At 44.0% G+C, this 24,306-nt stretch overlaps 1 protein-coding gene across 1 annotated transcript in view; it reads right to left on the bottom strand.

Moving 5' to 3' along the window:
• ODAD2 (outer dynein arm docking complex subunit 2) overlaps positions 1–24,306 on the bottom strand; it is a 179,913-nt gene that overhangs the window by 63,563 nt on the left and 92,044 nt on the right. The window contains exons 11-13 of the mRNA XM_066585733.1: positions 19,151–19,297; positions 17,884–18,093; positions 10,217–10,453 (exon numbers count right to left, since the gene is read on the bottom strand). Of these exons, the coding sequence (XP_066441830.1) occupies positions 10,217–10,453; positions 17,884–18,093; positions 19,151–19,297 (594 nt within the window). The remainder of the gene's footprint in view (positions 1–10,216; positions 10,454–17,883; positions 18,094–19,150; positions 19,298–24,306) is intronic.

The raw sequence follows: 24,306 nt of genomic DNA, 5'->3' as shown, positions 1-24,306 counted from the left end.
GAGGAAGCGCTGATATATGTTATGTCTATGGGTAATAAAAATACGCAGCCGTGCCGGAGTGATTTATACACAGGAGGAATGCATGTAGATAAAATATGGGAGTTCGTAAAAGCAGCAGAAGTCCAGCAAAATTACCATGAAGGAGTCTCAAGACTGAGCAGCTTCTTAGCGCAATCATGCTATAAAATATGCTTAGAATCATCTGTGCTTTTTGACCTGTATTTAAAGGGAATGTGTCACCAGAAAACGACCTCTTGTATAGTCAAGCGTTTATGTTAAACATATTTTATTAAATATGGTTTGGTAATTAGTTTTTACATTTTCAATGTCATGATCTATATTTTTTAAAATTCTTAAAATCCTGCAGTTCTCACACTGACCACTAAGCCTCACAATAGTCTGGCACTTCCTGTTCTGTAAAGATAACTTCTCAGCCATCATCTCATTATCATCACAGGCAGGATTATACTGAGAGGAGACACCTATATATAGAGAACACTGGACCATTCACAATAGATGATGTCAAAGCTCACCTCCTTCACCTCCCTGCACAGGCAGGATTACACTGAGAGGAGACACCTATATATAGATAACACTGGACCATTCACAATAGGTGATGTCAAAGCTCACCTCCTCCACCACCCTGCACAGGCAGGATTACACTGAGAGGTGACACCTATATATAGATAACACAGGAGCCACCATTCACAATAGGTGATGCCACAACTCACCTCCTCTCCTCCCTGCTCACTGACCACTAAGCCTCACAATAATCTGACACTTCCTGTTCTGTAGAGAAAACTTCTCAGCCGTCATCTTATCATCATCACAGACAGGATTACACTGAGAGGAGACACCTATATATAAATAACACTGGACCATTCACAATAGGTGATGTCAAAGTTCACCTCCTCCCCTCCCTGCACACTGACCACTAAGTCTAATAATAGTCTGAGGATTCCTGATCTGTATATGTATAACACAGGATCCACCATTCACAATAGTCACAGCTCTCCTCCACCCCCTCCCTGCACACTGACCACTAAGCCTAATAATAGTCTGACACTTCCAATTCTGTAGAGAAAACCTCTCAGCCATCATCTCATTATCATCACAGGCAGGATTACACTGTGAGGTGACACCTATATATAGATAACACAGGATCCACCATTCACAATAGGTGATGTCACAGCTCACCTCCTCCCCTTTCCTACACAGGTTATAAAGCATGCCCACAACACACTCCCATTGAAGTAAAAAAATACTTTTCGTTCATTGTGTGAATGGCCTACGAGGCTGCTGTAAAGCATATCTCTAAAGCTGTTAACTGCAACTCAAACAAGATGGCCGCCCCCATAGTCATGTACAGATAATATAATGAAAAATCTACAATGAGAAAATAAAAACAGATTAGGAAAACAAAAAATCTTTTACTATCTGGTTTTAAATAGTTAAACTAAAATAAGTGTATTCCATCGCTATAACAGTTTTGCTGTGTTTTTTGGTGTCGTTTTAGTTGCTGCTTTTCAGTGCATTTCTTTTAGCTCAATGCTGCGGATGTTACCTTCGCAGTCTATAGCAGATATTTCCCAGTCTCCGTGCTCCTACTATGGTGTATTTATCTGGCATTGTTCTCTATAGAACTTCAAACGCCAGAAGAAAATATCTGCACAAAACATTAGAAAGAAGGAACGTCCCCAAAAACACCGCCAAAAATCACGGCGTTTGAAGATGCGTAAAAAAGGACCGTAAGAAGATGGCCTAAGGGAGGCGGCGAGGCGGTAGGGAGAGGAAGGTAGGTTAGTTACCGCACCTGACTTGGGGTAGTTTACTTTTAGAATTTCTTTTACGTTTATTTTGGTCCATGTCACCCCTCATCCCTGCTGCACGGGAGCTGCTGTTAACGTGGTCAATTTCACTGCGGATTTGATGAAACGTCTGCTTGGAATCGGCACAGGTAGTCCAATAGTTCCCCTTTGCTTTTAATGGCTCCCCGCTCCGCAGTCTATGCAACACAGACTTTTCCACATGCGAACTTTAAGGCCGCCTGCAGACGAGCGGGTCGGATCCGGCAGCGAGAAATCTCGCCGCGCGATCCGACCCCAGAGCCTGCAGGGACGAGCGCGTACTCACCCGCACCTGGCGGCCCCGGCTCTTTGATGTGCCGGCTGCCGCGCAGCCGGCGCATGCGCAGACCGGAGCCGGCGGCCAGGTGAGTGCGTGCCCCGCACAAAATTAGAACATGCCGCGGTTTGTTTGCCGCGCGACATTTCGCGCGGCCAAACCGCGGCCGTCTGCATAGGAGTGCGTATTGTAATGCACTCCTATGCAGACTTTCAGCGGCGGAAATCCCGCGGGAAATCCTGCGGCGGCCTAAATCTGTGATGCAGAAAAAACAGAAATCGCTCTTTAGGACGGCTTCACGCGGGCATATACGCAAAAACGCTCCTTTTGCACTATGGACGTCGGTTGGGTGGCGTTGATTGAAGTTTACAAGTTGACAGGTTTCACTCTTACCCCACCGCTTGTATGCAAAACTGCATCATTATCTGCCAAACCTTTTAAATATATACACATGCCGCAGATATATACACACACTCATATATACACTCATTGTCGAAAACAGACCCTAAAAGTGGTTCCCCTCTTGGCCTATAGGAGGCTCTCAGTGGCTCCTTGTGTGTAGTGACCTCTTCTTCTGCTTGTGTAGAGCTTGTTGACCACTAGATGCCTCTATGACGTAGAGAAGAGATTTCTCCCCGTTACCAGAGGGGGACGCATTATTGGGATGGGAGAAGCTGGATGGTCATATCGATGAATTGCCCCCACCGGCCCTTCTGACCAGACTGTTAGGAGGTGTTGGGACCAGTGAATGGGGGCACACAAGGTGACCGGGCTAAGAACACCCCCTACAGACCACCAGTAGAGAGGAGCATCTGACCAGACTGTTACGAGGTGTTGGGACCAGTGGATGTATGAGGGCACACAAGGTGACTGGGCTCAGGACCCCCCTAGAGACTACCAGTAGAGAGGAGCGTCTGACTAGACTGTTAGGAAGTGTTGGGGACCAGTGGATGTGTGAGGGCAGACAAGGTGACCAGGCTAAGGACCCCCTACAGACCACCAGCAGAGAGGACCATTTTATCTTCCGGCAAGCACTAGAAGCCCCGACTATTTCGTTGTCCGCCATCCCCAGACAGGTGGGACCATCGTTACACCCCTTGGTCTGTCTGAATCATTTCCAGCCTTTTGCAGTGGTGTCATGAATGACGAAACTGAACTGCTGCAGAGTGGAACTGGATTGCCTTCAACAACGAATCCAGGGTGCTGACGACGGCCGTATTCATGTCTGGAGACCTAGGGGTGAGCGCATTAATTCTGCCTTTGCTGTGAAGCGGCACACACAAGGGGGGTCACAGGAATGTCTCCACAACACTGTCACACTTCTATGGCTGCCCGGAATTATATAAATAATTGAGGTTTTGGTTTTATCTGATGCGCACATCTCACTTCTGCTTGTCTTAGGCCTCATGTCATGGCATGCATGGATTCTGCACGCGGATTTCCTCAGTAGAAGACCTGCGTGTCAGTGTGTAAATGTACGTGGATGTGCTGCGGATTGTCAGTGTGGAAAAAAAATAGCAAGCCCAAAGTGCCTGCCTTCCCCTTCCTCCCCACCTCCCTGCTTGGTCTCCAAGCAAACAGAGAGGTATCTGCCTACAAATCTGCAATGCATCTGCATGAATTGCAGAAACATTGCGGATTGCTCGCTTCCGTAGAGATCTGTGGAGCCCATCCGCGCGGAATCTGCGGTAAAATGGAGCATGTTGCGATTACTTTTCCGCACGTGGCATTCGTAAATGATGTCAATTGAAGTGCGGATGCCCCATGCTTCCCTACGGGCGGCTTGAAATGCGAATCGTCCGCTCGAATTCCGCAATTCTAATCCAGGCGTAGACACTGGACCCTAAAGTAATTATTATTACAATGAGCAGCAGGATTACATTTGTCCAAGACATTGTTATAAAATAGGCTCCCCCAAAAATGTCAGGAACACTTAACCCCCCAGTGTGACCCCAAGTCTCTTCCACATAAGGGACATAAATCTGTCTGGGCAGAAGTGATTGTAAATCTGTTTCACCTGCTTTGGTGCAAAGTGACAGCCGGGGTGCTGGAGAGGTGAGAGCAAGACAACCCCCTCCCCAGAAAGGGACCCTTTCTCTTTCTTTCTGACTGATTCTTCTAGTTGCGCAATTTGTTTGGTGTCCTTGTCACTGCCAGAGCCCTACAAAATACCCTCCAGGACTAATGTAAAGTCCCAGAACGTCACCCTGGTCCCCTCCATAATTGTCATACATGTTCTGTCTCATGTGGACGCACTGTGCAAAGCTGTCATGCCATTTTCTGTATGTGTGTTGCACAGCTGCAGAGTCTGAAGGGTTAACTCCCCTAAAATCATTGCATGTCAGCTCTGCTGCTGAATGTATCTAATCCTACAGTGTCATGTGGTACAAGTGAGGTGATAAATGTGAGTGACTGAGAGCGGGAAGGGTCTTCTTCTATCTGTGTTAGAGCAGGGTTCCATCTTACCTGCTGCTCGGAGCAAACACAGAGCCGCATGGAAGCACCTTTAGCTTCCACATTGGTGAAGAAGGAAGAAGAGGAACAACATCCCGCAGCGTTTGGAGTATGGATGTAATCGGAGTGAGTCCAGTCTAAAGTGAGAGAGAGCACAACCCCCAACATCCCAGTTTCACTAAACCAGGTACCCGTTCACACTACAAGCTTTATTTTTCCTGTGTGGCCGTCCGCCATTAGGATCCCCACACAGAGGTACATGATTGTGAGACCCCCACACGGATGATGTGCGGGGTGCATCTAGGCTAAGCCTTTTCTTCAGTAACTTCCTAGAGTGTATGTGAAGAGGTCTCTACTTTTGCCTCCTCCAGAGTTTATATAATGTCCAGTATCAGTGACATATGGATAACGTGGACTATAGAGCCGTATTGTTCTTGTGTATTTTGCCTCCAAACCTCGGAGCTTCTGCCTGTAGCTGCTGCCATGAATGTACCTGTAATTGCCTGTTTATTCAAGTTTATGCAAGTAAAGTTTACCGGGTCTCAACTGTTCCTGAGGTCCCGAGGTACGATACACAAGTCTCTGTGTTTATTGCCCAACCATATAGAATAACAGTATGGGAACGGTGGCATCACGACGTGATATACATATATACTTTCACAAGCATTGCTCCTCGTGTTACACCGTGACAAGGACGAGGCCTTCGGCCATACCCACAGTGAGTGAAATTGTAGCACATGAGTCCCAATACCAAAATGTATTGTCATAGTGGGTACTACAACCAGTGGCGTCTCTTATGGGGCACCGCACCAGGACCAGAGAAATAGATGGAGCACTGCCAGAGCCCTACAAAATGCCCTTCAGCTACTACTGACCAAACTATCATACACAGGCCCTATGAGGGTGGCCCAAGGGCCCAATGTCCTGTAGTGGTACCTGAGCTCACAAACCAGCATCGGGCAGCTTGATTGGCATTCGCTGGAGGACACTAGAATTGGCAGGTTCACTATTGGTGCCCCATTCTCTTCACAGATGAGAGTAGGTCCATACTGATCATGTGACTGACATGTGAGAGTCTGGAGATGATGGAGACCGCCAAGATCTGATGTTTGATTTAAGTGTTCTCTTAAAGGGGTTTTATGGGCAAATACTATTGATGCCCAATCCTCAGGATAGGTCAACAGTAGTTGATTGGCTGTGGTCCACCACTCAAGACCCCCACTGATCAGCTTGTTGGGCACCTGCTGTCAGCGTCTTCAATAAAATAGCCCGTACAAACCTTTAAGGGTGAGTTCACATGTTGTGAACATGCTGCAGTTCTTCTGCGGACGCACCCTAAGGGGGTTTTCCAAGCAAAAACACTATTCATGAAGTATCCTCACGATTGGTCATCAATAGTTGATGGTCTGGGATCCACCACTCAGGACTCTGTAGATCAGCTGATCGGGCGCCTGTAGTCAGTCCCGTGATACACTAGGGTCAGAGTGAAAGCTGTTGCTCCAACCCCTGGGTAGTAGCCACTGCTTGTAACTGCAGATGTGATGCAGCTGTCCTTGAAATCAATGGAAGCTGCGCCTGCTATTACAAGTGCCGGCCACTACACAGGAGTTGGAGCAGCAGCTAACAGCAGGCGCCCGATTAGCTGATCGGCCAGGGTCCAGAATGGCGGACCCCAGCTGATCAACTATTGATGACATATCATGAAGATACGTCATCGATGGCCTTTTTTCCTAGAAACGTCTTTAATTTTTTTTTTTTACTTTGTTTTATTCAAAGATGTTGCAACGCCGGTACAAGATACATAATTGTACATAGATTTTCCAGCGTTCATTCTGTCTTTGTACACAAAAAAAGCAATACAAAATACGGCAATATTATGAAGAGTACAGAATTTCATCACACTTCCCCCCCCCCCTTTTTTCCTGCTTCTTATAAACAGAAATTACTCTGATTTTGTAATAAACTTATCGTCCTCCATGTGTGCCTAATCACCCACATACATAGTACCCATAGGGGCCACTGCAGCAAATCCATCAACAAGGTGTGGTGCGAGTTAAGCCATGGTTCCCATATAGTCCAAAATTTGTCAGAACATCCCCTGTGTTTCAATATTATCTTTTCATATGGAATTACTACGTCCACCAGCTTCCTCCAAGTCCTGACAGAGGGTGACTCCACCGCCATCCACTTCATAGCTATTAGCTTCCTGGCCAGATACAACACCTCTCTGAGGGCTCAGTCACACGGGCGTTTTGACACATGAATTTTTGTATGCATACCTGATTCGCGTGATCGAAGCGGGCGGCATGAATTCATGAATAGGTGAGTGCTGCCTCTGATTGGCTGAGTGCAGGGTCCAATCACAGGCAGCTCTCATGCAGAAGCTGAGAGCTGCCTCTGATTGGTCACAGTGCTCAGCCAATCAGAGCCAGCCCTTTCAGCAGGTGGGGATTTTAAATCCCCGCCTGCTGAAAGCTCTTCATAGCAGTGCAGGAGAAGAGCAGGCTGGACACCTCTGAGCCCCGGCATCTGCATAGAGGCGAGTATAGATTTTTTTTTTTTACACATTTTGGATTGATTTTTAAGGAAGTGCTTGTATCTTAAGCCCTTCTCCGAAAATCACTGCAGGGCTTGCCGGCAGCCTATTGCTTTCAATGGAACAGGCTGTATTCCCGGCTCCATTGAATTCAATAGGAGAACATCACGCTTCTCTGCCACAGCTGTGGCAGAGGATTGCGATCTTCACTATATGTTCTCATTGGGGCCAGCGCTGCTGCCACCGGCCCTGGATCAGATAGCATCCAGGGGTTTCACATACAAAAAACACCGGCTGCCGCAGTTACCTGCATTTTGCAAACCGGTGTCCCATAATTTTCACCGCAGATGTTTTTCCACATGTAAAATTCGCACATGTGACCGCTGCCATTGAAAAGCATTGGTTCTATCTAGTGCGATTTTTTCACGCGCGGAAAAACGCCTGTTAAAACGCCCGTTTGACTGAGCCCTGAGAAAAATTTGGGTATGAAACAGCCATATTCCCTGTTCCATTAAACCAAACAGCGCTATCTTCGGGTCCAAAGTAAGGGGAAGAGGTAGGAGTGAGGACAAAAAGGTGTATATATCTGCCCAAAGGTTTAAAATGTGCGGGCATTCCCACATTAAGTGCCAGATTCCTGCATTCAGCTGGTGACACCAATAACGAGCCGTGTATGTGCACACCTGTGTAATATCTGATAGATGCTGTGTAATAACGTCCATAAATCTTTTAGCTATTAGAGATAATTTATATAACATCTAAATATAATATGACAAAACATATTGTTTTAACACATTCAGTAAAGTTTAATAATCAGAAGCTTTAAAGGCGAATTGCTCCAGCAGCTTGTAACATTGTATCATCTGCCAAATCTGCTGTTTGTATTGATTTATCTGCGGTTTACCTCGTCATGCGGCTTTAATTAAAGTACCAAACAAATTGTTAATAACGAGACGGTAGAACACTCAGACGGTAACATTATTACCAGCTATTCCGTAATAAACGCTAATGGAGGATTTAACAGAAGACGTTTCAATTAGTTGGTGCGCAGATGTTTGAGCCTCGTGTTTCCAGGGACATTAATCTTCCGAAGAACTTATTGTGTTTACGTGAAAACTAAGATGATGGCTCCTTCATATAAAAGGTTCTATTTTTATTCTATGCTCTTATGGGGGGAATGAAATTCAACAAGGTAAAATGTATAAAACCGCAATTATATTAGCAGACTCGTGCCAAGGTGGAACGACCGAGGGGTCAGATTTTCACTAGATATTATACTGTAATAATATTATGAGTATAAACTGCAGGAATGGTTTAATATCTGCGCTCCCATCTGACTTCGCTAATCAAATTTAACTTGCTTGCATTTGCAAAAAGACATTTTAAAGTTACTTTCTAGTTCGCAAAATACTGTACGTGGCCATGGTAACAATGTGACTACATGATGTATAAAAAAAAAAATATATATATATATATAAAGGTGAAAGCCCTCACTGACTGACTGACTCGCCACTAATTCTCTAACTTCCCAGTGTCGCAAAAACATGAAATTTGGCAGGAGCATTCTTTAGGTCCTAAATGGGAAACGTAAAGAGGCCACAAATCGAAAATACAAAGCTAAGTGCAAAAGTATTGGCATCCCTGTGTAATGTATCAAATCTAATTCTCTAACTTCCTGGTGTCGTACAAACATGAAATTTGGCATGACCATTCTTTAGATCCTAAATAGGAAAAGCAAAGGGGTCACAACTCGATTATTCAGTACTAAGTGCAAAACTAAGTGCACACCTATGTAATGGAACTTCTCGGTGTCGTACAAGCATAAAATTTACATGAGCATTTTAGGTCCTAAATGAGGATAGTGGGAGGGGAGGCACATTCTGCAGAGGGACATCTGTACATGCAGCTAGAGGAGAATCTAATGCTCCTCTATGTGTATACATATTTTATTCCTCAGCCACTCTAAAGTAACCTTGAATTCATAAAATTTTCTGTGCAAACAACACGTGAACACCTGTATCCTGAGGATATTTATATACACACACTGCGTTTCCTCAAAAATAAGACCCTGTCTTCTATTCATTTTTTAACCAAAAGAGGCATTAGGTCTTATTTTAAGGGGAGGTCTTATTATACTTACCTAGCAGGCTTGGCCGAGATCCCTCCTGCTGCTCTCCACCTCATACAAGATCAATTCTTGGTTACGGGATTCATAAATCCCACCTCCAGGAAGCATTGTATTGGTAATTGTTTTTTGACTGCTGCTCAGCCAATCAATGCAGCGCTGAATGTACCAATGCAATTGCCGTGATTGGTTTATCCAGTGTTGCATCGATTGGCTGAGCGATGGTGGAAGAACCAATAAACAACCATCACGTGGTTGATGTTGTATGAGTAACTGAGGACTGCAGGAACCTCATGAAAGCAGCGGTAGGGACCTGAACCAAGCCCGCTAGGTAATGTATTCTTTTTTTTCTTAATATAGTGTAACTAGGGCTTCTTTTCAAGGTAGGGCTTATATTTAAAGCCTCCTTGAAAATTAGGCTAGGGCTCATTTTCAGGGTAGGTCTTTTATATATATATATATATATATATATATATATATACAGTATATATATATATATATATATATATAGCAGGGGTGAATTTGAACACAACCCATTATAACAGCTCAACGAAGGAAAGTTACATTCTTACGCTAGTAGACGTGAGCTGGAGAAAGATGCACCAAATTCATTAAGAGGCACACACCTTTTAAAGGAACCCTCCTTTCCGGACAATCCAAGATGGCCACAACACTTCTCTGACTACCGAATGCGCACTGTTCATTGGTAGTGCATCGATAGTCTTAAGGGTGCCTTCGCACATTGTAAATTCACAGTGAGCTTTCTGCAGCAGATGTTCCACAGTATTTCTGCCATGTAACAACCTGACTACATGATGTAGAAATACATATATATATATTGGATATAATATTGGGTGTATATAGCTGGGGTGAGTTTGACTACAACCAGTTATGATAACTCAACGGAGAAAAGCTACATTCTAACGTCGGTCTTTAGTACAAGGGTGCTGCAGAAAGATGCACCACATCTACGTTACCTCTGATGCACACTCCTGCAGGGTGCCCACCACAGGGATGAGCATGTTTGAATGTGGAGATTTCAGCAATCTTGCCAGTAACGGGATGCCACCAGCTCTACGGATCGCATCCTTATTCCTCCTACTCTTGGAACAACTCCATAGCGCTAATGCTCCACAGCGAGCAACCTCAATGTCCTTCTCTTGCTCTGGTGTGAGGTTGGTTGAGGTCATCGGAACACAGTCCAGCAATCCAACCTGAAAGACAACATTTATGGATGAATTGTATGTCAGATCGCAGTCAGGAGACACGATACATGCATGATTTATAAAATATCAGTATTTCACCCATTCGTGTTGTCCTCAGACACTGCAAGAGTTAAAATTGAATTTTAAAGGAATCATCCCACCAAATTATTTCCCATCCCAACTGCTGGGACACCAACCATTGCCAAGACTGGAGTCCTGTAGATCTTGGAATGAATGGAGCAGTAGTCATGCATGCAATTATTTCAATGGGACTGACAGAAATAGCAACAGATAACTGGGTTCTGTCACCAGGTTCATAAAGTTTCATGCCAACTTCTTGCTGCCCACTTCATGCCCACTTTCTCCCCTTTTGTCTATAAGGAAAGAGCTGTCACTCTGCATACTGTGGGTAGGGAGAAATCGGCATGGCTCATTGGCATGAACCTAGTGACAGAATCCCTTTAAACTCAGCTATTTTGGGCAACCCCATTGAAATGTATGGAGTGGTGGGGCGCATGCTCAACCGTCACTCCATTAGTTCAGGGGCCAATGAGGTAGAAGCCAATTTTCCCCATGTAAGGCAAAAAAAATCCTACCTGACTCCAATTTAGCAATTGGAATAATTCCCAGGTCATCGACCCTACTGACGTAATCAATGATTTAACATGTAACATTTTTACACTCCAGGCCCCTCTTATGCTCTTTTAGTGAGTTTGCCATCACCACGTTTCAAAGTCTCACTGCTCTTACAGTAAAGAACCCCCTTCTATGATGGTGTAGAAATCTTCTTTCTTCTAGACATAGAGAGTGTGCCCCCTTGTTACAGTCCTGGGTATAATGGATGATGGGAGAGATCACTGTACTGACCCCTGTTATATCTATACATAGTTTTACCCCTCCAATATTCCTCCCTGTGGTACTCCACTAGTAATGGTGACCCCTCCAATACTGAACCCTGTGGTACCCCACTAGTAATGGTAACACCTCCAATACTGCCCCCTGTGGTACCCCACTAGTAACGGTGATCCCTCCAATACTGCCCATTGTGGAATTCCACTAGTAAGAGTGATCCCTCTAATGCTGCCCCCTGTGGTACCTCACTAGTAACGGTGACCTCTCCAATACTGCCCACTGTCATACCCCACTAGTAACGGTGACTCCTCCAATACTGACCCCTGTGTTACCCCACTAGTAATGGTGATCCTTCCAATACTGCCCACTGTGGTATCCCACTAGTAACAGTGAGCCCTCCAATACCGCCCACTGTGGTATCCCACTAGTAACGGTGATCCCTCCAATACTGCCCGTTGTGGTATCCCACTAGTAACGGTGACCCCTCCAATACTGCCCCCTGTGGTACCCCACTAGTAACAGTGACCCCTCCAATACTGCCCCCTGTGGTACCCCACTAGTTATGGTGACCCCTTCAATACCGCCCACTGTGGTATCCCACTAGTAATGGTGATCCCTCCAATACTGCCCATTGTTGAATTCCACTAGTAACGGTGATCCCTCTAATACTGCCCCCTGGGGTACCTCACTAGTAACAGTGACCTCTCCAATACTGCCTACTGTCATACCCCACTAGTAATGGTGACTCCTCCGATACTGACCCCTGTGTTACCCCACTAGTAATGGTGATCCCTCCAATACTGCCCACTGTGGTATCCCCCTAGTAACAGTAACCCCTCCAATACCGCCCACTGTGGTATCCCACTAGTAACGGTGATCCCTCCGATACTGCCCGTTGTGGTATCCCACTAGTAACGGTGACCCCTCCAATACTTCCCCTGTGGTACCCCACTAGTAACAGTGACCCTTCCAATATTGCCCCCTGTGGTACCCCATTAGTTACGGTGACCCATTCAATAACGCCCACTGTGGTATCCCACTAGTAACGGTGATCCCTCCAATACTGCCTATTGTGGAATTCCACTAGTAACGGTGATCCCTCTAATACTGCCCCCTGTGGTACCTCACTAGTAACGGTGACTTCTCCAATACTGCCCACTGTCATACCCCACTAGTAATGGTGACTCCTCCAATACTGACCCCTGTGTTTCCCCACTAGTAATGGTGATCCCTCCAATACTGCCCACTATGGTATTCCACTAGTAACAGTCACCCCTCCAATACCGCCCACTGTGGTATCCCACTAGTAACGGTGATCCCTCCACTACTGCCCGCTGTGGTATCCCATTAGTTACGGTGACCCCTCCAATACTGCCCCCTGTGGTACCCCACTAGTAACAGTGACCCCCTCCAATACCACCCACTGTGGTATCCTACTAGTAACGGTGACTCAATCAGTGTATACACCATTTAAAACCCCCTTCTGCTGTCTATCACTGACCAGTTACTTATCCACTTACACACATACATTCTCATTACATTACTTACATTAATTTATTATATCAATTAGTTATTACATAAATTACTGTAATCAACAGCATGCATATAAATACATTTAAAATAATATATATTTCTAATTTTTAAATATGAATGTTAAATTAATAAGTCTCCTAAATTGCTCAGAAACAGGGGCGTAACTTGTAGCTCCCGGGCCCAGTGCAAAATCTGTAACAGGGCCCCCAACTATAGTGCTTTTTTCATAGTACTGGGCTCCCTATATGGAGAAGAGAGGCCTTATGGGCCCCCTAAAGCTCCTGGGCCCGGGTGCAACCGCATCCCCTGCACCCTCTATAGTTACGTCCCTGCTCAGAAACATAGAACATTTTTCAAATCTGTTTCCAAATAAAGTAAACAAGTGAATATATTAGTACTATGTAGTGACCAGAGAAGGCGGATGTGATGCTTCCACCATTCGACCTGGTGATCACATGACTGCTGGATGCCCCCCTGGCGCAGCAGAACTGCAGGGCGTCTCAGCAGACCCCTGACCAGCTCTGACAGTGACTACTGTCACACTAGGGAGGAGTTTCCCCTGTAACTGGGGCTCCTGTGGATGCCCCATTCTCTGCGCATTGCGGGCGTATATTTTACGTATGCAAAAATGTTTGCAAATACGGCCATCTGAAGAAGTCCTCAGGATTTTAAATGTCGATTGTTTGCTGACATTTTTCACCCTTTGCAAAGTGTGCCATTTCGGGCAAATCCAATGTGCGTAGATTATTTCTGCGGAGATTCTACTACGCCTGAATGCAGCTTTAGGCTGCCTGTCCACGGGCGATGATCGCCTGCGGATCACGCTCTGTAAAGCTTTCTATAGGGTTGCTAGCAATATTCTGCCTCGGCTGTGGACAGGGGGCCTAAGGGCTTAAACACAAGACCATGTTTTAGTCCTGTTACGCGGCTATGATAATCATGGCCGCATAATGGGACAAAACAAAACCATGGATTTCAATTGATTTCTGAGGTTTTATTTCCACTATCGGGATTCTCGCCTGTTAGTAGTACGTGCGAAAAAAGATTGGACCTGCCCTATGTATAGTATTAACTGTGCTATGGCATGGAGTTTGAAAAGCCCAAAAAGAGGGGGAGAAAGCTGTTTATGCCCGACTGCGCTCTGTAACGGTGAGCGTAGTTGCACATATGGCCGCCTGAAACCGCCCTTAGGCCTTGGTCACATAGGCTTTTTTTCGCGCGATTTGGAGATCGCATGATGGATGCGCATCCACAAATCGCGTGACCGGGGCCAACAATTCGCCTAAAAATCTACAGCTAGCAGCATTTTCGGCGAAACGGCCCAGCGCTGCCCGCTATCCTCTTCCACAGCTGTGGCAGAGGAGAACGATGTTCGCCCATTGAATTCAATGGAGCCGGCAATACAGCCAGCTCCATTGAAAGCAATGGGCTGCCGGCGAGCGCGGGATGAATTTTCGGGAAGGGCTTAAAAATATAAGCCCTTCCCTGAAAACCATCCTAAAATGTGTAAAATGAATTAATGAATGGGTGAGTGAGTGCTGCCTCTGATTAGCTGAGCACAGGGACCAATCAGAGGCAGCTCTCAGCTGTCATTCAATAGCTGAGAGCTGCCTCTGATTGGTTCTTGCGCTCAGCCAATCAGAGGCAGCACTCACTCACCCATTCATGAATTCATTTTACACATTTTAGGATGGTTTTCAGGGAAGGGCTTATATTTTTAAGCCCTTCCCGAAAGGGCTGTGACCAATCAGAGGCAGCCCATTCAGCAGGCGGGGATTTTAAATCCCCTCCTGCTGAATACTACACAGAGCAGTTCAGGAGAACTGCCGGACAGCTGCAGGAAAAAGGTGAGTATACTTTTTTTTTTTTACACATTTCAGGATGGTTTTCAGGGAAGGGCTTATATTTTTAAGCCCTTCCCGAAAATTCATCCAGCGCTCGCTGGCAGCCCATTGCTTTCAATGGAGCCGGCTGTATTGCTGTGGCAGAGGAGAACGATCTTTATAGTATATGTTCTCAATGGGGTCGGCCCTGCTGCCGCCGGCCCCATTGAGCGCATATATAGAACACAACGAATCGCAGAACGCAGATAGGCGCGTTCTGCGAATCGTTGTGTCCTATAATTTATCGCACATCCGCAGAAAAACATGTGACCGATTCCATTGCGAAGCATTGGGTGTATATATGCGCGGATCGCATGCGCAATTTGCATGAAAAAACGCCCGTCTGACCGAGGCCTTATACTGTGAATTTTCACTAAATGCCTACAGATGAGGGTAAAATCTGCAGTGAATGTGCATTAAAATCTGCATCAGGACCCGTGCGGCACACGTGGGCTTTGATGCAGATTGTTGCTGCTGAAAATTCTCTACGTGTGAAAGAACCTCAGAAACAGTAATAGAACATGTATAAGGAACAGTAGGTCTAATGGCGGAACCATCTCCGGCGACCCTCGGACTAACACATGTTGTCACGTCTCTTCTTCTGAAGACTGTTTTTGTTTATATTCCGCACATTTGTCTTCTCATCGGGCATCCATTAATTTTTATTAACTGCCTTAGAAACGACTGGCATTTTCCAGATGTGGAGCGACCCACAAAACTGACATTCCGATCTCTCCCCAACATTTTCTAGAAGATCTCAAATGGAATTTTTTTTTTCATTTCTCCAAAGAATGTCAGATTGAGTCAGTTTTAAGAACTGGAAAATTACTTATTGAAGAGGCGTCGGGCCGAGCCAAGGGGGGCGGAGCCATCGCTAATGCAGTATACTGCCCTGCTGTCAATGATTAATTAATTCTGCTCATAAACTTTACAAGTTATAAATCTGCCTGCCATAAATCCCGCTATAATGAAAATCCCAGCAATTTCAAGAATTGGGAAAACATAATTATACGACTGGACATGCAGAGGTATTGTCAATTTTACGACGGCGCGCATAGGGGTGGTTTTGTGGTATCGGGTTTTTAAATATCGATGTTTTATCTTCTGTAGAATTCAGAAAAAGGTTCTTTCGAGGTTGCGGCAGATTTCTTTTTAGTGCTTTTGATAAAGTAAAAACAAGCGAGACGTTTTCACAGCTTGACAAATGTTTTGCCAGAGAAAACCTGGTTCTGCTAACAAAGCAAAAATGTTCCCCTCTGTTCGTAGCCACAGCCCCAGTATATACATTCAGCGGTGATTGCCAAGCCGTGGCTCGTGACTCACTTTCTGGTTGCTCGTTCAGGGGGGGAGGCTCTGATCTTCTCTGAAGCTCTCAGTGGGTTATATGCCGAGCGCGGTAATATTTACCCGTTCCTTACAATCAAAATCTGATATATTAGTAGTGATAAATTATCACACTTGGTACGGCTAGTTAGTATGACCGGAGGTGGCAAGTTCCTGATCCAAACATTCAAGTAAAACCGGTGGGAGTCTAACCGAACTAAATAAGTGTACTTCTGCGAAGTGCAGCGAGGAGCTGTGACAATGATAATCTTCATTACCAGATTGGACAGGATATGCCAAGTCTGATAGATGTGAGTCCGACCTCCGGCTCTAATTTTGACCCCCATTGCTCCCAACTGAATGGGGTGGTCGCGACTTACAGAGATAGCTGAGTGCGCTTGGCTACACTGTTTCCGTAAATCCCACAGAAGTCAATGGGAGTTACACAGACAACATAGTCACTCGCTATGCTACACTGTTTCCGTAACTTCCACTAACTTCTACTGGAACTATGGAAACGACACAACAAACTCGTTCGCATGTTTCTGTCAATTCCGACAATCGTTAGCTACCGCATTCAGCCAGGCCTGGGGTGGTAAGGGACATAATTGGAGATGGGTACAGAACAGAGGCGGGAGCCCATCTATCAGACTTTTATGGACCCTTTGGATTCTCAGATGGGAATAGCCATTAATGGAAGACATATATCAAGCAGCTTTGTTTGCAGCCTCAGGATACATATAACATGCAGTGGGACATACTGCACACATGTAGGAATCCGAGGCAACAGCTTTTACTAATACTTGACCACGACACAACAGTCGCCAAATCTCCAAAACAGCTGAATTCTAATCATGATCAAAGTCATTATGATTAGTTTGAATTTAGCAGCACAACATTGTGATAGTAATGTGTTGTGGCCAACAGTCACCATGTATGTGACATCACTGTGTACTGTACCTCCTGTGCTAGAACTCAGTTCATCATCCCAGTACTGTGACATCACTGTGTATATTATCCCCGTAGGGTGACATCACTGTGTGTATTATCTCTGTACTGTGACATCACTGTGTATATTATCACTGTAGTGTGACATCACTGTGTGTATTATCTCTGTACTGTGACATCACTGTGTATATTATCCCTGTAGTGTGACATCACTGTGCGTATTATCCCTTTACTGTGACATCACTGTGTGTATTATCCCTGTCCTGTGACACCTCTGTGTATATTATCTCTGTACTGTGACATCCCTACGTGCATTATCTCTGTACTGTGATATCACTGTGTGTATTACCCCTGTACCGCCACATCACTGTGTATTATCTCTGTACTGTGACATCACTGTGTATATTATCCCTGTACTGTGACATCACTGTGTGCATTATCTCTGTACTGTGATATCACTGTTTATTATCTCTGTACTGTGACATCACCTGTGTATTATCCCTGTAGTGTGACATCACTGTGTGTATTACCCCTGTACTTTGACATTACTGTGTGTATTATGTCTGTACTGTGACATCACTGTGTATATTATCCCTGTACTGTGACATCACTGTGTGTATTATCCCTGTGCTGTGACATCAGTATGTGTATTATCCCTGTGCTGTGACATCACTGTGCGCATTATACCTGTACTGTGACATCGCTGTGTGTATTACTCCTGTACTGTGACATCACTGTGTGTATTACCCCTGTACTGTGACATCACCGTGTGTATTACCCCTGTACTGTGACATCACCGTGTGTATTATCCCTGCAGTGTGACATCACTGCATACATTTACATACTATGACTGTGTGCATTATATAATGTAATTGAGTGTTTCAGGCACAAAGCACTTACCAATCTCTTTATGCCACCATGTTGTCTCACTGTTCGTCTGGCTCGCCGGAACTTGGCAACATTTGCGATTGTCTCTGCTGCCAAACATTTTAGATCTTTGTCCTGGCAATCAAGTATTTTGACCATAGTCTGAAGTCCCCCAAGATCAGCGATAGCCGTTCTGATTTGTGAATTGTGGCTAATTTCTTTTAAAATCTTCAAAGCACCAATCTAGTAAAAACCCAAAAAATTATTTCACAAAAACTTTTTTTAAATCCGCAGTACGATTGTTGCCACAGTTTCCATCTAAGCCACCAACCCGCACTGAAGAAATGACGGGGCTTACACATATGAAGTACATGTAGCTTTTAAGACCAATCAGGTTAATGCCTTCTAAGCACTCGTTGACATTCGGAGCCTCCGTTACAGATTTCTGTTAAAATCCTGGAAGAAACAGCGCAGCATGCTGGAGTCCTAAGCTTAAAGGGCAACATCTGCATGGAGTTTGTATGTTCTCCCCGTGCTTGTGTGGGTTTCCTCCATGTTCTCCAGTTAGCACATACTCCAAAAACATACTGTCTGAATAAAGGGGTTGTGCGAACAACAAAAACCCATATATCCTATTAGGCAAATTAGGGCATGTGAACGACCCCCTCTATGAACTGGAATGAAGAGCAGCTCCCCTTTCGGCGGACTTTGAACCGTCCTTGCATTATGAGATGGCCATTCATTTAAAATGACCATCTGGTAATATTGGCTTTCACTAGAAAAATTAGCCATTTGCTGAGGATGTCAGGAGTGAGACAACCCCTTTAACTGGCAACCTATGTCCCAAGTATATGTGTGACAGAGGGACTGAGGTGAACGATAACAATCTCTGATGCTGTAGATATACTGGTATTATGTAAGCAATGGGAAATAAATAGTATGATGTATATGAGTAAACTGAAAGCATGAATGACCTAATGATCACCTCCACAAAGTTTTAAGAGGTTTCCTACTTCTTAAAATTGCTTTACAACCATTCTGTCTTCCCTTGTTGCTGCTAATCAGGTCATGTGACTGTTGCAGCCAATAGTAGTGGCTATAGTAGACCTTCTATAGCCAGTGATTGGCTGCAGCAGTCACATGTCCTGGTCTACCAGGTAGGACAAAGTGATTGTGAAGCAACTTTAAGTCGTGGGAAAACCCCTTTAAACTAGCTGTAGAGGTGAATCAAGGACAATCGTACTGGGTGCGGGTATGTTTTAATATACCTGTATTAGTGTATTTTATAACCCTTCCATACCTTACACTTGATTTCCTCTGTGTCCAGCAGATTTATAAGAACTTCCAGCCCTCCGACGTCTCTTATCGCCAGCTGACACGTTTCATGTGCAAGATTCAGATCTCTCATGGAGCAGAGAGCAATAACGGTAGCCGTCTGGTTACCTCCCTAATATGCAGAAAAGGAATACTGTCAATTCTTAGCAAAAAAATTACATTTTAGCATCCTAGAGCAGGAATAATGCAGAGTCCGCACCCCTTTATACGGGGCAAAACCCCCGAAAACAGCTGTGTATGGATTCTGGCTTGGTTTTCAATTCCCAATCATTGCTCTACAGACCTGTATAAAGGCTCAAGCACTGATTTAAAGGAATGCTGCCGTCAAATAGGTATTGTTCCATTTTCCTTATTTGCATATTACCCAGAGGAGCATGGATGGCCTTCTAAGTCTCCTCACTCACCTTCTTGGTGCTCTCCCTAAGGAGAGAGGATACCCCTCCCTTTCTCACAAAACACATTGCAGGAAAAAGTGCATGTTTACAGGGCTATATCGGTCCGATATCACGCTCGCCTGTATTAATATGGCCTCACTCAGGCAAAAAAGGTGCAGTTTATTGTATGTTAGGGTGTTTTCACACAAACAAGCATGATATTGGTCAGGAAACACAGACCGATATTGCGCTTGTAAACCTGAAATACATTTTTTTAATTGCTTCCATAGAAAAGATTGGGCCATATCCCCCCAAAAAATAAAACATGCTGCGAATAATCTACCTCGAAGCATCTCTGCAAGAGAGAAAAAAAAAATAAAAAAATCGAACATGTAGCTACACCTATTGGGAATAATAGCTCGCATTTCCGTGTGAGTTTTCGGCATCTTGTGCAACGCACAAAACTCGTACGAGAAGATCAGCCACGTAAATACCAGCTTAGGTAGAAAGATCCCTTTTAGCCTTCCAGGTCATCAAGCACAAAGAGAAGCTGATGAGTGATCATCATGACCCCCATAAAGTTATCCTAATGGATAATGCTAATGTCAACCGATTCCTGAGCACTCTGGCAGACCCGTCCAGATACGTCAGTGTTGTAAAATAGAGCGGTAAAGAAGTAATCAAACCCGCCATTGATTCTAAACGATTCTTCTACGTAGACTGTAGACCTGGGATCTCAAGATCATTGTCACCGCGGGCCACATCAGCATCATGGCCACCTTCAATGAGACATTTGTAATTGTAAGATTGTGTTTTAAAGGATATATTAAAAGGGAGTTGAGGATTACAGATGGACCAGAGCAAGGTGGAAGGACAGAAAATTGGGGCACAAGTCCCCCAACACAGACGCTTGATTCTAAACTGAGAGGTAGTCAGAAAAAAAGAAAGCTTCTAGGAGTTATCAGAATCTGGTGAAAGGTTCCCAAATAATTCCTCAGCACAGATCCCTAACTGGGTTACAACACAATGTCATCTTTGATCCGTGCGGCAGGCTCACAGGATACGGGCAGCTAGGCTGCAGCAGACTGTACTCAACAGGATGCTAGTGAGGACCAGCCAGGATGTACAAGCCGCCTCACGGTCTGAGTCCCGGCAATCGGTGCTGTACTGCAGATGGGCTTAGTATGAAAAGCAGACAGGGAATGCACACAAAGGGCTCGGAGGTGCAGTAACAGCCACAGCACTCCATCTGCATGCAACCACAGTGTAGGGATGGTGACAAGATGGTGGCCGCAATCCCGGTGCCCAGTGGCAGGCCACAAACAAGTTGAGTTTGGCATATGTGCTCCCAAAATGATTCCGCTTCTTCAACCTACCCCATCACGGTGGCTTCTGACCATAACCCAGTCAGAGAGGCTATGTGCAGTAATGTGAATGTAAATGCTCCAGAAGCTCCACTTTTCTACATTAATGCTGCTCTTTTTGACCCCAGCAATTCTAACATCAGGAGTTCAACTGCTAAACTCATTTGGATCAATGAAAAGCCATTACCATCGAGACTAAGAATGTAATATTTGTAATGACTTCTCACAGTAGGTTTGCATAAATACTTGCAGAAAGCTCGGCATCTAGCTGATCTATTCGCTTTCTAGGAGTTGGTATAAAGCGGCATCTGAGGATTGACAGATTTATTTTTGTGGAGTAATTATAAAGTATAAACTTCCCCATTTACCAAATATTTGCATGTAAAAGTGTACTAAAGGTTAAAGGTTTTGTCCAGAATTAGAAAAAATGGCTTGCTTCACTTTCCACAAACAGTGTCACACTTTTCAAAGGGCCGTGCGTGGTATTGCAGATCAGCTTTATCCATACTTTATTCTTACTCAAAAAAGCAAGCCCTTTAACACCTTTCCGACCGCATAACGTAAATATACACCATGTGGTCACGAGGGCTGTATGCAGGGGGCTCGGGAGCTGAGACTATGTTCATCTTCAATCATGGCCATTTAATTTCTTAGCTGCCACAGTCTGTGGTAACTTAGCTGTGTATGATGGGGAGGCAGAACAGAAGTACTGCAGTATATCGGACAAGTGCTTGCAAGTTCAAGTCCTTGAGTTAGACTTAAAAAAAAGTTTTTAAAAAGTTTAATAAAACTTTTACAAATATTTTTAAAAAGGTAAAAAATATTACAACTTCAAAAAATCTTTTTTTCCTATAAAAATCTAAGCAATTAAAAAAAATAAATAAGGATGTGGCAAAATTTAACCCATCACTAATAACTTGCTGCAGCAAATTATTTTGTCTTAATGCAACAAAAGCCATTACAAAGCTACTGAAGTGTTAAGAAAAGTTCAGTTTAATTTAATGTTAGTGTCAAGTTAAACTTTGCTACATCCGTCACTGACATCACTTAAAGCTCAAACTATTAAGATACTGCATTATTTATCCCAGAAGGTGAAAGATGTAGAAAAAAAATCTATTTCAATAATTGCATCTAACCCCCCCAAAAATTGAAAAGTGATTAAAAAAGTGAGAGCAATTTAAATTTTTTTTTTTATTTTCTAAAAGTACTAGAACATTTTCAAAAAACTATATATATTTGTCATTGTCGTAATCGTACTGACCCGCAGAATAAAGTGAACATGTCATTTTGATCGCACCACGATTGCTATTAAAATAAAAGCCATGTACATTATATTAAATTATACTTATAAAAAATACATGTCACACAAAAAAAACACTGGAGAAATAAAAACTTAGAATGGGCCTGAAGAAAGGAAAAAAACCTCTATCATGAAAGGCTTAATGGATGAGTGTCTGGTTGGTTCGTCTCTCTATACTTTTGCTTTCTGCAGCGTGGTGCAATTGATAGCTGTGACATGTTCTAACCAGTGTTCCTTCAACTGGTTTGCAGTACCTAGTTCTAGTCTGGTCTTGTCTTGTCTGTCCAGTCACTGTGGCATGCTCCTCGGTTATAGTCCAGTTTGTGTTTCCCAGTTTTTGATTTGTCTAATCTCTGCTTGCTTACCTCTACCTGCCCTGCGTTATTCCAGCATTTTCTTCTCTAGCCTCATGTCTGGATCCTAGTGCCCTCCTGTTCTCAGGGATAGTATTTTAGACTCGGTCAGAACTGTTTAGGGACAATGTGGTCTGGTTTCCAGGGACAGTGTTATAGTCAGTACTTTTCTTGTTATTTCAGTTCCATACTATCTATTGCAGCCTCCACTGCCAGTTTCATCATCATTGCCATTAACCAGTTACCATCACCCTCTGCCTGTCATCTAACAGTGAGTCCCTTGATGTATTTGTATTTTCACTGTGTTGATATGTGCTTCATATCTATATTCCTGTGACACCTGGTTCTTACACTATTTGGGTCTTCTGTAAATCCTGGAGATATCTAATTATTCAGAGACAATGTCAGAACACGGCGGCAATTTAAGCAGTCGCCAATTAGTATTATACGTTGAGGGACTGCTGAATACAAATTAACGCTGCGCACTAAATAACAAAATTAATTAGACATCTGAGCAAGAATTAAAGTAGTATTTATTTCCATATGTTAAATAACACTTAAAATACATTTCAGCCACTGCTGTAACAATGGTAGACTTATTTCTTTCTTGTTGATTTTCCTTCCATTCATCCTGCAAACTTCTTACAAGTTCTCTTTAAGAAGCTGGACAGTGTTCGTATTCCGGTTGTCCCAGAGATGCTCACTACATTCAGCTTGGAACTCTGTGCAGCCGATCAAATCATGGAACAACCATATCCTCAAAACAGCATAACACAGCGTTGGATGTGTGACAAGTTGCGTTGTCTTGTTGGAAGTATGGCCGACCATTCCCAGAGTATTACCACATTGTCAGCAGCACATTATTATCTAGAATGCCAAGGTACATCTCCGTGTTCATGGTTCCTGTCACTACAACCAATGGACTAAGACCATGCCATGTAAAACATAAGACCATAACAGAACCTCTGCTGTATTTAACTGTTGGCATAACACACTCTGGCAGGTGTCGTTCCCCAGGTATCCTCCACACCCAGGTGCGTCCATCTGATCTGAATATGGAGTAGTGTAATTCATCACTCCATACAATGTTCCTTCCAATGCTCAACTGCCCAATATTGATGCTCCTTACACCCTTATAGACAGGCCAAAGCATCTAGACATTTGCAGGATGAATGGAGTGAAATACCAGCTGAAGTGTATCAGACGTTAGTAGAAAGTATACCACAGAGAGTATCCAATGCCATTAGGGCCAAAAAGCCCCACTAAGTATTAACATATGGAAATAAATACTACTTTTGAGTCTCGCTCCAATTGCCTTTGGTCGGACAGTGTATATAAAGGACAAAAGTTAAAACTTATTAGTAAAATGTCCTGTTGTCCTAGTAGTAAAATACCTTTTATTATAGTGATTATCAGATATAAATCAGACCTGTTAATAGGCCAGTAGTAGAAATGTGTGAGCGATTTCTCCCTTTTTTTTGGTCAAAACACTAAAGTTTCCAGCAGGACAGTAATTTTTTTTGTTATTTTTCTGCATGAATATCATGAGCTCAGTATCCTGCGGAAACAGTGCTTATTAATTACACATAGTATCAATGCTACTAATGAGACCTAAAGCGAAAAGAGATTACAAGTCGGAGTGTTATTATATTAAACCATTTATAGTGTTACATTCATACACAGTCAGTTTATGTTATTGGACCTTAGAGAGCAACCTCGTTGCTGAGGCT

This window comes from Eleutherodactylus coqui, chromosome 12 (assembly GCF_035609145.1).
Source record: "Eleutherodactylus coqui strain aEleCoq1 chromosome 12, aEleCoq1.hap1, whole genome shotgun sequence".
Taxonomy (NCBI): domain Eukaryota; kingdom Metazoa; phylum Chordata; class Amphibia; order Anura; family Eleutherodactylidae; genus Eleutherodactylus; species Eleutherodactylus coqui.
This window is presented reverse-complemented; position numbering and strand designations above follow the sequence as displayed.